Raw genomic sequence first — 14,054 nt, forward strand, 5'->3', positions numbered from 1 at the left:
GGCCCACGGTTTGGTCCCCATCGCTCCCCACCGCTTTTGATACTGCCCAGCAAAGAACCTGTAGATTCTGGATTATTCGAAGCCAGCTCATCTCAGGGGGAGTGGAGAAAACCTCCAGGCAACACAAGCCTGATTTGGACCAACATGGTATTTATTCTCCTGCCAAAATTCTATCTGCTTTGGGATTTTCTGGTACTGTTGTAATTTGTAACAGGATCATGTCAGGGACAGTATTTTTTGATCAGATTTCTAAAAATCATGACACTAGTAAACAAATCATGAAACAATGAAACGATTTTTGCCCTAAGTATCGGCTTAGTTTATCTTGTGCAGTGGACTTTAATTAGACAGACCAGCTTTAGTGACCGCTGTATGTTAGGTGATAAAGGATTCCAAATGTTGTCATTTTTATTCTTGTATAAAAAGGTGACTGCTTTTTAATTGGAATCACCCTTTTAATTAATTCATTCATTTTTGAGGCAGGGTCTTGTGAAGTTCAGGCTAGCCTTGAACTCACTGTGTAGCCCAGGCTGGCCTCCAACTCCTGGCGATCCTCCTGCCTCAGCCTCCCAAGTGCTGGAATTGCAAGCCTGTGTATCAGCTGGAATCAATTTTAAGAGTTTATCATTAAAACAGCAGTAAGCTGAGAAATTAAAGTTTAGGACAGCAGACCTCAAAACTAATGATTGCTGTTACTGAGAGTAACAGGAGCCAACAGATTGAAATAAATGAAAATAAAGGCAACTATGTCTTTATGAACACTCACAACTACTTACAAAAAGCTGGAGGAACTTGAGGATTCTTTTGTGGGTAAGGATATAAAGTGCATTCCCACTGATAGGGTCAATGACTGGCAATCTGTGGATTTTATTTTTGATCAACGAGTATACAGCATCGAAGAGGCTGCAGGAAAAGCCATTAAAGTTGTTAGGAGGCTTTGAAGAGAAACCAGGAAGCTCCGGACCACCCTTGCTTTCAATTGTTTTTATGTCACCGTAATAAAAAGTTGATCAGATTAAAACAGCATGGAGAGGAGTTTAAAATTGGAGACCTCTGCTAACTTTTGGTTTTTCACAATCTCTTACTATCTCTCAAATCTAAGCATGAGCCACAAAGTTTTTGTTGTTGTTTGTGGGTTTTCTTTTTTTTGGTACCGGAGATCGAGATCAAACTCGGGATCTTGCACTTGCGAGGCAGGCAGCATAACCACAGCGTAAAACCCGGCCCTATGCGTTTGTTTTTGAGACAGGGTCTTGGTAAGAAGCTAAGAAGCCCAGGCTGGCCTCAAACTCATGATTCTCTTGTCCCAGCTTCCTGAGTAGCTGGGATTATAGGTGCGACCCACTGTGCCCCGCCATACAGCAATATTTTTCGTTTTTTCGGTGCTGAGAATTGGATGCACTGAGCTAAATCCCCAGCTGTTTTCTTTTTTTTTTTTGAGACAGGATCTCACTAAGTCTCTAAATCACTCAGGGTCTGCTTGAACTTGCGATATTCCTGCCTCAGCTTCCCACAGCGCTGGGATCACAGGTGTGCGTTACCACACCCAGCTACTGGGACTGGGTAACTTTAACATGCTCCCTACTGATCCTGCTCCAGGCCTGGATTTTCAAAATGCTTAGGGTGACCTAGCCCAGTTTCAATCCCTGGGACTAAGAATGTCTGTAATTCGAAATGTCCTTATGTTTACGGAAATTAGGATTTGGAGATAAGAAGGCTGGCTTTACCTGGACTGTGGACCAGGTTTGTTGGTTTATTTGTCTCTATTTAGATGTCATGGTTATAAAACAGACATCAGAATGAATGTTTTCAATAGAAAAAAAATCTACAAGTTTACCTTGCATCTGGAGATATATTCACTAAAGGCTTAAATGTTTCTTGTAAATAAAGCTCTGTATTTATAAAAAGAAAATACTCAGTCAGTAACATGTTTGCTGCTTGTCATTATGCTATAAATTCAAATATCCTTCAGTTTACAGATAATTACAAGAATTATGACTCCAATAGGAACTTATCCAAAACTATTTTATTAAAGACACAGCTACTTTAACTAATTTCAACCCTTTTCAGGCTGTTGTTTTTGAAGAAAAATTCAATACTTAATAGTATTTCAATAAATGTTTGTAACATTAGAAAAAAAAAATCAAGAAATCAAACACACAATACCAGCAGAGGTCACTAGAATGCTATCAAGTAAAATTATCCTCAAGAAAGGAAGCATTTACAAAATCATTTAAAGCCAATTTTTATCAGCTGTAAGATAAAATCAGTTATAAGAAACTGTTCCTCAAATGTTCTTGTTTTATTTTACTTTGTGAATGTTCAAAACCTACTGCATCTGGAGAATCTTCCTAGCAAATAGAAATTTTCTTTGGAGAGCTATAAACTAATTAATTTGATTTACTGAGGTTTATATACAAAAGGCACTTGAGAATATCTGGGTATTATCATTACTACTACCAAATATGTATGGCAAGTTGTAAATATGCTGAGGGGTCCACCCATAGAACTTGGACATTACCCTTCGATGGGAAAAGTGTGTCCGGTGTTAGGTTACATAAGCTTTTCCCACAGGCCGTGTGGTCTCACACTGACTGAATTCATTTTGCTTGGCTTGATAAAGCCATAATAAATATATCACTCAATGAGCTTCTAACGCATATGGAATTCAAAGGGCTATACAGCTTTTAGGAACTCTAACGGATGTTTAGGTTTCTCAGCCAGTTACATGCTTACTTAACCTGTCAAGCATACTACAGAAGTGCAAATCCAATTTCAAATTTGAAATTTTCCTTCAGTTGGTTCCTCCATTTTTGTTGTTGTTGTTGTTTTGTTTTGTTTTTTGAGACAGGGTCTCACTATACAGCTCAGGCTGGCCTTGGACTCACTATGTAGCCCAGGCTGGCGATCCTCCTGCCTCAGCCTCCCAAGTGCAGGGATCATAGGCATGTGCGACCAAGCCCAGCTCAAAGGTGGATTTCTGAGGGTGCTAGCTAGGGGTCAGATCGTGCACCCCGAAATCCCAGCACATCACACAGTCCATCCCTAGCCTTAGCGTTAACACGGCGGACTACCCATGTGGAGACAGAAATAAGCAACATGTTTTGATTACTGTGTTATTATTAAGCAGCGCGAAAAGAATCTGTGATATTAAGGCACACTTTACACACTAAGCCTAACATCTTCTCCTGGATATGAAAGGTTTTTAACCCCCGTGGTGCTTACCCCTCCACGTTTCAATTTTATGTTCCTCTAATTCATAAATCTGTACCTGCAAACAAGAGAAATTCTAATTTACAAATGGTAACACATACAACATAGGAACAAGTTATTTAGAACACGGAATAAAACACAGCTTTCATAATAATTTTCTGTTTACTTATTTCATGAAGATGAGGGAAAATACAGAGTAAAAAGGTAACTTCAAGTATTAAGAAAAACTAATATAGGCTATAAATTTAGATCTAACTACTTTTAAATTTTGGTTTAATAAAATAAAATCTAACTACTTTTAAATTTTGGTTTAATAAAATGCTGAGGTTTGTTATGTGAGACTTGGGCAGAACTTTCTTCACATTTATTTATTTATTTATGGGTTTTTTTGGTACCGGGGATTGAACTCGGGTCCTTGCGCTTGCGAAGCAGGCAGCGGAATCACTGAGCTAAATCCCTGGCCCAATTAAAGTGCAGTTCTTTTTTTTGGGGGGGGTACCAGGGATTGAACTCCGGTCCTTGGGACTGCGAGACAGGTGGTGGAGCCACTGAGCTAAATCCCCGAGTATTTATGGTTTTTTAAGACAGGGTCTTGCTATGTAGTTCAGGCTACCCAAGAACTCTCAGTGACCCTCCTGCTTCACCCTCCCACTGGGATCACAGGTGCGTGCCATCACGCCCAGTGACATCTCTCCATTTAAGAAGTCATACTTGTAGGGCCAGGGATTTAGCTCAATGGTTCTGGTGCCTGCCTTGCAATCACAAGGTCCCCAGTTCGATCCCCAGTACCAAAAAGAAAAAAGAAAAAGAAACCATACTTGTGCTGATTTTGATAATCCTGGAGCAGAGATGTGATCAACGTGAGGACAACGGTATTCATGTGAATTGGTAGGGTTTAAGAAATCAGATGTATCATGTGACATAACAATATTTACAGTCTCTGGTAAAACTTTACTCTTTTTTTTGTTTGTTTGTTGTTGAGACAGGGTCTTGCTCTCTAGTTCAGGCTATCCTTGAGCTCACTATGGAGCCCAGGTAAAACTTCATTCTAAGTGCATGCCTTATGAATAATTAATTTTGTATTTTATGGAGGAATTGAATTACAGTCATTTTGGTCAATGATGGGCCACATATGCGACTGTGGCCCCAACACTGGCATCACCCAGCAGTTCTGTGGCTGTCTTAGCTTGTGTAAGAACACCCTACCATGCTCCCACAATGGTGAAATCAACTGATGATATTTCTGAAGATATATCCCCTTGTTACCATGCTGGGTAACTGACTGTCACACTTAAGCACATTATTTCAACTAAGCATGGTGGCACACTCCTATAGTCCCAGCACTTGGGAGGCTGAGACAGGAGGATTGTCTGGACTGAGCTACATAGTGAGTTCAAGGCCAGCCTGAACTATATAACAAGACCTTGTCTCAAAACAAAAATAAAACAAAACAAGTGTTTAGTGGACTGACTTACACCCTTTAAATACACCTGTACTACTAGTTGAATGAAGTATACCACTCTGTCCTTTCCAACCTTCAAAAACAAATGACAACCAAGTGCAAGCTGACAGAATCACAAATGTCCCAGGTTTAGAGGACAGAAGTGGTCTCCCAACCATTCATCCTGAACAGCTGGACCAGGCGCCAGGGTTCCTCATCAGCACAACAAAGTCCAAACAGAATCTCTTCAATTTTAATTTTCACTTCTTTTTTCTCCTTTAAAATCACACAGCCCATATGGTTCAGAGCACCAGGCTCTGTCACTCCACTGGGCCTGCACTCAGGACCACGGTGCCTGCTGGGCTGGCCACCTGGGCAGGAGTGGTGAGTAGGCTCTGAACTCCATGCTGCCAGAGGTTGGGTGACATAAACCAGCAAGACGCAGAGATGCCCTGGGGATAAGCGTGTGGAATTCTCCTGACCAGAGGACCTGTGACAGCTGAACAAAGCAGTTATTCCCTTTGACTTTTCCTGAGAATCCCTCCTTCAAGCTGCAAATGTATAGGGGCTGGGGACTTAGCTCAGTGGTGCCAGTGCCTGCCTGGCAAGTGCAAGGTCCTGAGTTCAATCCCTGTTACTGGGAAACAAACAAACAAACAAACAACAAAAATAAAACAAACAAAAAAAAGCTGCAAATGTACAACTTAGAGCAAAGGTGGCTGTTTACTAGGGTTAATGGTGTTTTGGTTTTTTCTGTTTGTTTTTTGTTTTTGTTTTTTGGTACTGGGGATTGAACTTGGGTCCTTGTGCTTGCACAGCAAGCAGCGAAACCACTGAGCTAAATCCCTGGCCCAGTTAGTTTGTGTTTTTTTGTTTTGTTTTTTTTTTTGTTGGTACCGGGACTGAACTCGGGACCTTGCACTTTCGAGGCAGGCGCCAGAACCACTGAGCTAAATCTCAGGCCCTTTTTGTTTGTATTTTGAATCAGTCTCACTGTGTAGTTCAGGCTGGGCTTGAACTCAAAATGTAGCCCTGACTGGCCTCAAACTTTTGGTGATACTCCTGCCTCAGCCTCCCGAGTGCTGGGATTACAGGTGTGCACCACTGTCACAGCTTGTGTCAAGATGCCCCCCCAAAGCTTCATGTGGTCACAGGTGGAGCTTTTCAGAGGTGGCTGGATCTAAGTATATGGTGCTGGGATTAAGTATGTGATGCTAGGGTTACGGTGTGTGATTACTGAATCAGTCCACTGACTGGTTTGGCATAGTTCTGGGTGTGGATAATGGGAAGGCCCATCCTGGGTATGGGTGGCACCACTCAAAGGGCAGGTAGCCTGGATGGATATAAAAGGAGAGAAAAAAGAGGCCTGCTGCTGCTGCTTCGCTGCCTTCTGCCTGCCACAAGCTATTCCTTTGCGATGCCTCTCTGCCGTGCCACCCTGCCTTGGAGCCAGCCAGGTATGGACTGACACCTCTACCAACTCTGAGCCAAATAAACCTTTACTCCTTTAACTTTGGGTGTCAGGTATTTTGTCCCAGCAATGAGAAAAGTAACTAAGATAATCACCATGCCTGGCTTCAGGTAGTAGTTTTATACTGAACTTCCTTATACTATATTTATTTGGAAAAGCAACCATTACCATTCTGTACCAAAAATATCTCAAGACACAGACCCAGCTTCTACACACACAATAGACATATACAGTGCTAATTAGTAAAACATGGTCAAGACTGCTGCCACTGGGGCTGGGGATTCAGCTCAGTGGTTTTGCCACCTGCTGCGCAAGCACAAGGACCCAAGTTCGATCCCTGGTACCAACCCCCCCCCCCAAAAACCCCGACTCTTAAAAAAAAAAAAGATTGCTGCACTTACCATAGGTGATTTATAGTATCTATGTAGTATATTTATGAAATCTGTGATTGTTAGCATTCCTGAAACAAAGAATTAGATGTTAAAACTATAGATACATAACAGAAAACTTTATAAGACATTAAACCTACAATATTTATAAGAAAAGCCTATATAATATAGGTTAACAATCTCAAGGACAGTTTAGTATATTATTATTATTATTTGAATCTTTTTTTTTTTTTTTGGTACTGGAGATCAAATTCGGGACCTTGAGCTTGCAAAGGCAGGCAACAGAACCACTGAGCTAAATCCCCAGGCCAGTTTAGTATATTATTTAAAACTATTTCCTTTTAAACTCTGTAAAATCTGTGGTACTGTCTCCTAGATCTTGATATTCTAATTTTAAAAATGTATAATTGATATTGTGTAATAGGAAGAAAAGGTCTAAAGGAGTAGGGGAAGTGGGAAGGGTAGGGGAAAGGAAAGAAGGGAAAAGAAAAAATATGAGAAAAGGAAAAAAATGGAAACAAAGTCTTTGCAAATAGGGAAGGGTGGAGGGGGTGAAGTGAGGGCAGGAAAATGGGGAAAAAATAAGAACCAAGATACATCATGTAATTCTACAAGATTCCAATGATGTATGTAACTGTATTTTATACCTAAAATGTACCAATAAACTTAATAGGGGAAAAAAGAGAAAACTATTAATTTATTGCTTATTCCAAAACAGATATCAAAATCTAGCTGAAATTAAACTTGATTGTAAGTTTGTAATTCATCAAAGTATGTGGCAATTCAATGAGAGAAAACTGTTACAAAATATCAAAAAAATTGCAGCTATATGGAAAAAATCTAAAATACTATAAAATAAGATGTAGTATGATAAAGTAAGAGAAAGGATTTTGTAAGCCTCAGTACTGTGACGCCAGAGAAGCATTCTAAACAGTGGTTTTTAACAGGGTAGTCAGTCACTCTGCGCCTCTTCCAAGCCACACACCAGGACTGTGGAGATGAGAAAGATATAAAGCTTTTCCCTCAGAAAATTATAATCTAGAGGGGGAAGCAGACATAAGCAGGCTGTTTTTTTGGTTTGATTTTTGAGACTGGCTTGCTATGTAGTTCAGGCTGGCTTTGCCTTGAACTCACTGTGTAGCCCAGGCTGGCCTTGAACTCAAAGTGATCCTCCTGCCTCAGCCTCCTGATTGCTAGGATTACAGTTGTGCGCCACCACACCCAGTGGCAATTACAAAATATTGTGCTGAATCTTGAGACAGTGACAGTGTCATTATTTGTCTCCTGTGATTTATCGGGTGAGGAATGACAGTGTTTAAACAACTGTGTTATACAATATCATGAACAGTGAGGACACCTAGCACATTCACACCCTTTCATCTGCCCTGCCTAAAGGTGACAGATGGTGACAGAGCTTAGCTGTCACACAATTCACTGGACAGATCCGGATAGGGGCACTAATTCAAGTGTGTTCTGTGCATCTATGCAGATTTTGTTCCTGGGGCTAATAAAGGCACCTGAGCCAAAAAGTTGCTAAATGAAAAGAAATTTAACCTGGGCCGGGGATGTAGCTCAATGGCGCAGTGCCTGCCTGGGAAGCTCGAGGACCCGAGTTTGATTCCCAGTACAAAAAAAAAAAAAAAGGAATTCAGTTGAAATGTGACAGTGTTCTGAATTTATCCACGATGCGAAAGTGAGGACATAGCTAGGCATGGTGGTGCACGCCTGTAATCCCAGCACTCAGGAGTCTGAGGCAGGAGGATTGCCGTAAGTCTGAGGCCAGTAGCCCGGTTCAAGACCAGCTTGCACTAGAGGAAGTGAGATCCTGTTCAAAACAACAACAACAAAAAAAGCAGGGGCACACTTTCACTTGCTAACAGGTCTACCAGGCTGATGCCAAACCCACCCAGTGACAAGCCTGAGGCCTACAAGCCTGAAGCTCCCCCTCCCTCCCGGTCCAATGTCCCCAGGCCCACGCTGCTCACCTACAAAACTCTGCTTTTTACTTTCCCACAGTGGCGCTGCTCGGACACCGTTGGCTACCAAAGCAAAAAAGGCCTTTTTCACCTAGAGAAAAGCAAGGAGAGCAAAACAAACTTTCATTGTGTGTTTGGTTTTTTGTTCCTTTGAAATGAGGTCTCACAGAGGAATCCCCCTGCCTCAGCCTCTTGAGGAGCTGAGACAAGGCATGTGTTACCATGCTGGTGAAAACAGGCTTTTAAAGACTATAAACTAAGGAAAGGAAAAAAAAATACCATAAACTAAGATTTTAACCAAATACTCTGAGTTATCTTTGATGATAGATTGCAACTTTGGTAAGCTAAAAATAAGTAAACATTAGAAACAAAAATCCTTTTGTATTATACTGAAAGGCATATAGGCATTAGAGATTTTTTGAAATGGAAACAATGTAATTACCTTCAATTATTTTTCTTATTGTGACTAAAGACTCTTGTATATATAGAGACTTTTATAATTAGCATCACACAAAATCAGCGTTAGAGCCTAGTTTCTCCTATATGTGGTCAGTAATTCATTTGAAAACACTGAAGTTGCATCAAAATACTTGCATCAATAATTTGTTTTCAGGGCCGGGGATGCAGCTCAGTGGCGCTGCGCGTGCTTGGCAAGCGCTAGGTCCTAAATCTGATTCCCTGTACTGACCCCCCCATTTTTGTTTTTAGTAGGTTCCATAACAAAATAAAGAAGATTTTCTCAACCTCAATATTGAGAAAGAAGAAGTATAAAGATGTAATACACTTGCATTTTTATATACCTTGAGAGACAAACATTCACTTCGTGCCCATTAAAGCCAGGGACTGTTAGACACGAACCTATAGCACACGTGCCACAGTGGGCTGTTTGTATCACTGAAAGCCCTAAAAGGTTTGCCATCCCTGGTCTCGGATCTCAATTAATGTGCACAGCAAACACCCTCTGGGATACTGCAAGGTATCAACCTTCATGATTTAGTAACAGGCAAAAGCCCAGGGGTGAAAATGATGGTCTAAACGCAGAGCAAAGATAAACAGGAAAAACAGTTCAATCTTATTACTATATTCCCCTCAAATCAGACTGGGTCCCCTATTAATTTTTTCTCCAAGACAACAATAGGGTACATTTACAAGGAATTCTTATTTATTCATGTACAACAACCTACACTTACTCATTTATTCATGTAAAAAAATCTACATTTATTCAAATACAGCCATGCCATCTTCTTCTGGAACATTGTCATAATTCAGTATGTCCCCTGTGTGTTGAGTGGATGTACTAAATGCTAAATCTGGCTGATGATCTTAACTGAGGCTTATTTTTGGGGTAGGGCTTATATTACAAGCATTCTGAAAAAATCATGCCAGGGCTTATATCCAAGGAAACGGGGTAATGAACCAAGAAATGCATATTAAAACAAATCTAAAAGGCCCACGTAGTGAACACTTGGTCCCCAGGCCATGGTGCTGTGGGAAGGAGCTGGGGCCTGGTGGGAAGAAGTGAGGTTAATGAGGGTGGGGATATTGGAACCTCATCCCCTTCAATCCCGTGTCTGCTTCCTGGCCACCATGAGTGACAGGCCTCCTCTGTCAAGTGTTCCTGCTATGATGCATGGTGCAGCCACAGTCCCTGAAGTACAAGGCCATGTGACCATGGACTGAACCCCTGAAACTGTGAGCTGCAACAAACCTTCCCTCCCCACCACTGCCTCTCTTGGGCATCTGTCACATGACCAAAAGCTCACTTGCAGAGCTGCTAAAACAAGCCACATTTTAAAGTCCTAGCTCCTAATGCAAATGTCATTCTAAAACCACTGCTGGTCCCATGAGATTTATTTTTCAACACAGCTTCTGTCAAGAATTATAAAAATTCCCTCTATTTGTGCCACAGCCTTTTCTCTGTTGAATTATTTTGGGGAGTAGGATCCCTGAATCAAAGATGTTCAATGTGGCATTATTTTTAGTAATGAAAACTGGAACAATACCAACATGAAAACTTGTGAAATGCTAGTATAGCAATGAGAAAAGTGTCAAATAGCAATTAAAATAATGTACTTATTATTATTATTATTTTTGGTGTGTGGGGGGTACCTGGGATTGAACTTGAGACCTTGTGCTTGTGAGGCAGGTGGTGGAACCACTGAGCTAAATCCCTGGCCCGAAAATAGTGTAATTACGAAGACTATGCTGAAGTTATTTGACAATAAAAAGTGTAAACTGTAAAATCATGTATTATGATAGTTATAAAAATAAATGAAACAGGGGCCAGGGATTTAGCTCAGTGGTTCCGGCACCTGCCTCTCAAGCGCAAGGTCCCGAGTTCGATCCCCAGTACTAAAATAAATAAATAAATAAAACAGAAAAGATCAAAGAGAAGGAAGCAAATAATTAAACTGCTATCTTAAGGAGCTGTGGCAATAAGATGTATATTTCTTTTAAAATATTGATACATTATGGTACTTTTTAACTAAAAGAAAATTATTTTCTAACCAACTATATTAAACTATATATATAAATTACATATAAATTATTATCTTCTAACCAACTAAATTGTTGATTTAATAGTGAAAAGGGTAGAATTAAAGGCGCCTAACTAAAACAGACTCTAGGTTTAATAATTCAACATCTATTTATTCATTTATTGATACATTTTTTTTTGGTTTTTTTGAGATAGGGTGTCTATCCCTGTATAGTTCAGGCTGGCCTTTAACTCACTATGTAGCCCAGGCTGGCCTCGACCTTGCAGAGATCCTCCTGGCTCAGCCTCCTGAGTGCTGGGATTACAAGCGTGTGCCACCACACCCAGCAAATTTTGTCTTTATATATGTGGTTGGTTCACCTATACAGAATTAGAGGGACTATTGATGGGTAAGAGGGAATCACATTAATTATTTTATATACTTAACTTTTTTTTGAGACAGGGTCTTGCTATGTATTCCAGACTGATCTTGAACTCACTATGTTGAGGCTGGCCTCAAACTCATGGTGACCTTCCTGCCTCAGCCTCCTGTGTGCTGGGATTACAAACATGTGCCATCATGTCCAGCTCTAGCTTGCTTTTCTAAACTGGTTGGAAAAGATAAGGAAGGAGGTCATCTTTAAGGCCATCAATTGTTTGTTTTTCCTGAAATGTGGCACAAAAGAAAAAATTAAAACCATTTTTTAGGATCTGTCATGAAACCCAAGTGAGTACAGCCATTGAAAAGCTGCTCTGGAATGCTCTGCATTTGGCCGAGGTGAAACAGCCAGACAAGTTGTTCCCGTAACATGTGCAGTACTCGAGGAGCTGCCTTTTCTTTTTTTTTTTTGAGACAGGGTCTCACTATGTGGTCCAGGCTGGCCTCAAGCTCATGGCGATCCTCCTGCCTCAGCCTCCCAAGTGCTGGGGTCATAAGCATGTTCCACCATGCATGAAGGAGCTGGGGTTTTTTGGGGGTTTTTTGGTATTGGGGATTGAACTCAGGACCTTGTGCTTTCAAGGCAGGTGCAGTGCCACTGAGCTAAATCCCCGTCCCGAGCTGGCATTTTTAAGAAAGGAAAAGGAAAAGAAATGTATGTACCAAGGCCCACATTCATCCTGGAATTTTTGTGAGGGTATTTTCCAAATCATCTGCAAAGAAATGAATTTCAACAGAAACCTGGAACCTATTAAACAGAACCACATATATCCCAGGCAGGACACATACAAAGAAAATCACATCTAAGCTCATCACAGGTAGGAGGCTTAGGAGCCCAGGCAGAGAAAAGTCAGCCAGGAGGAATGAGGTCCTCAGCTCTGGAGGAAGCACCAGACCGCAGCTGACTTTTCAAGGAAACAATGACAGTCAGGATAACAGGAAGAACTTCAAGATGCTAAAGGAAAAACCTATCAACCCACAGAACAATCTGATGAAAACACCTTTCCAAAAAGCCCAGGAAAGTAAAGTTTTATTTAGACAAACAGAATTGGAGAAAGCTGTCCCCAGCCTGCACTGCAAGAAATACTGAGGGAGATCTTCACCTCAGAAGGGAAGGTTCTAGAAATGCCAGGGGCTGAGGGAAGAAGCCTGCAAAGGTAAATATGTGGGCCAACAAAAACAAACATGGAGCCAGCGTGGTGATGCACACCTGTGATCCCAGAACTTGGGAGGCTGAGGCACGAAGATCAAGTGAATTGGAGGCCAGCCTAACTTACATAGCGAGACCCTGTCTCAAAAATATAAAACAAAACAAGGGCCAGGGATGTAGCTCAGTAGTGCTGCCGCCTGCCTCGAAAGTGCAAGGTCCTAAGTTTGATCCCCAGTACCAAAAAAACAAAACAAAACAAAAATCAATCAATCAATAAGTAAAACTAAGTTAAAATCTAGGAAAAATACTGCTGTTAGCTTAATTGGCTAATATTTCGCTATTTAATGTTTATGCTTTGTACAAATGATCACATATGGTTCCAGCAGCTTTCAGTGAGTATTTTAATACTATACAGTCTCATCAAAATTCAAATTTAAAACAATGACACCTGCATAAGTGGGGGTTTAATTGTAACACTCAAATATGACGACTGTTCTTCCAGAAGAGAAAAACTTTCTGCTTCCCCATGATAACTTCTCTGACTAATGTGCTGCCTAAACGCCTTTAACTCTGTGACCTTACCAAGTGTCTCAGGGCCCCTGGAAACAGAACACGAAGGAAGTGACTGAAAGCACTGATTAAAAAAGGTTTTTTTTGTACTGGGAATCAAACTTGGACCTTGCGCTTTTGATGCAGGCGGTGGAACCACTGAGCTAAATCCCCAGCCCTAAATTTCTTTTTGTTTGGTACTGGGCACTAAACCCAGGGACTTTGTACTAAGCTACATCTCCAGCCCTTTTCATACATTTTTTTTTTTTTGGTAGCAGGGATTGAACTCAGGACCTTGCACTTGTGAGGCAGGTAGCGGAACCACCGAGCTAAATCCCTGGCCCCATACATTTTTATTTGGAGACTAGGTCTCACTATATCACTAAGTTGCCCAGACTGATCATGAACTTGAGATCCTCCTGCCTCAGCCTCCCAGAGTGCTGGGATTACAGGCATGCACCACTGTGTCTGGCCAACATGATGGCATGGATATTAGGAATGGACACTGTGTGCCAAACTGGGTTAATTCTGAGTATAGCTTCACTGTGATGCCACAGGGTCAGTGGTAAGGTTCAGAGTGAAGACAACCCCGGGTGAGGCCGCAGCTCTGCGGCAGAGAGAGCTCTAAGAATTCAGTGTGAAGTGGCATCTGCTCCACAGGTAAGTAAACCTAGCACTAGCGCCAAGTGACCGCCACCCCTCTGGTCCAGGGCTGAGCTGCCAAGCTGCTAACGTCAAGACCTCACTTTCCATGTGAAGCATATTATTTCTGCTTATCCACCCTGCATCCCTCTGTTCCCTGCCCTCCTTGGTGAAGGAACAAATACTTTCATTTTTCACCCTGCAACAGCATCACTAGGAAAGACTTAGATCTCCTATTTTGATTTCACCCACAGGAACTATTGATCGGTCTATACATGGTGGAGAGACCTGAGATAACATTCCAAAGT

At 41.4% G+C, this 14,054-nt stretch overlaps 1 protein-coding gene across 7 annotated transcripts in view; it reads right to left on the reverse strand.

Annotated features, from left to right (window-relative positions):
• Positions 1-14,054, reverse strand: part of Prkag2 (protein kinase AMP-activated non-catalytic subunit gamma 2) — a 238,918-nt gene that overhangs the window by 11,012 nt on the left and 213,852 nt on the right. For all 7 annotated transcript variants that reach the window (XM_004860360.4, XM_004860359.4, XM_087207710.1 and 4 more), the window contains 5 exons: positions 8,500-8,581; positions 6,527-6,585; positions 3,226-3,271; positions 1,838-1,892; positions 777-903 (listed from right to left, as the gene is read on the reverse strand). In XM_004860360.4, the coding sequence (XP_004860417.1) occupies positions 777-903; positions 1,838-1,892; positions 3,226-3,271; positions 6,527-6,585; positions 8,500-8,581 (369 nt within the window). The remainder of the gene's footprint in view (positions 1-776; positions 904-1,837; positions 1,893-3,225; positions 3,272-6,526; positions 6,586-8,499; positions 8,582-14,054) is intronic.

This window comes from Heterocephalus glaber, unplaced genomic scaffold, assembly GCF_053883595.1.
Source record: "Heterocephalus glaber isolate CG9 unplaced genomic scaffold, H.glaber_assembly_v1.0 deba00000818, whole genome shotgun sequence".
Lineage (NCBI taxonomy): Eukaryota > Metazoa > Chordata > Mammalia > Rodentia > Bathyergidae > Heterocephalus > Heterocephalus glaber.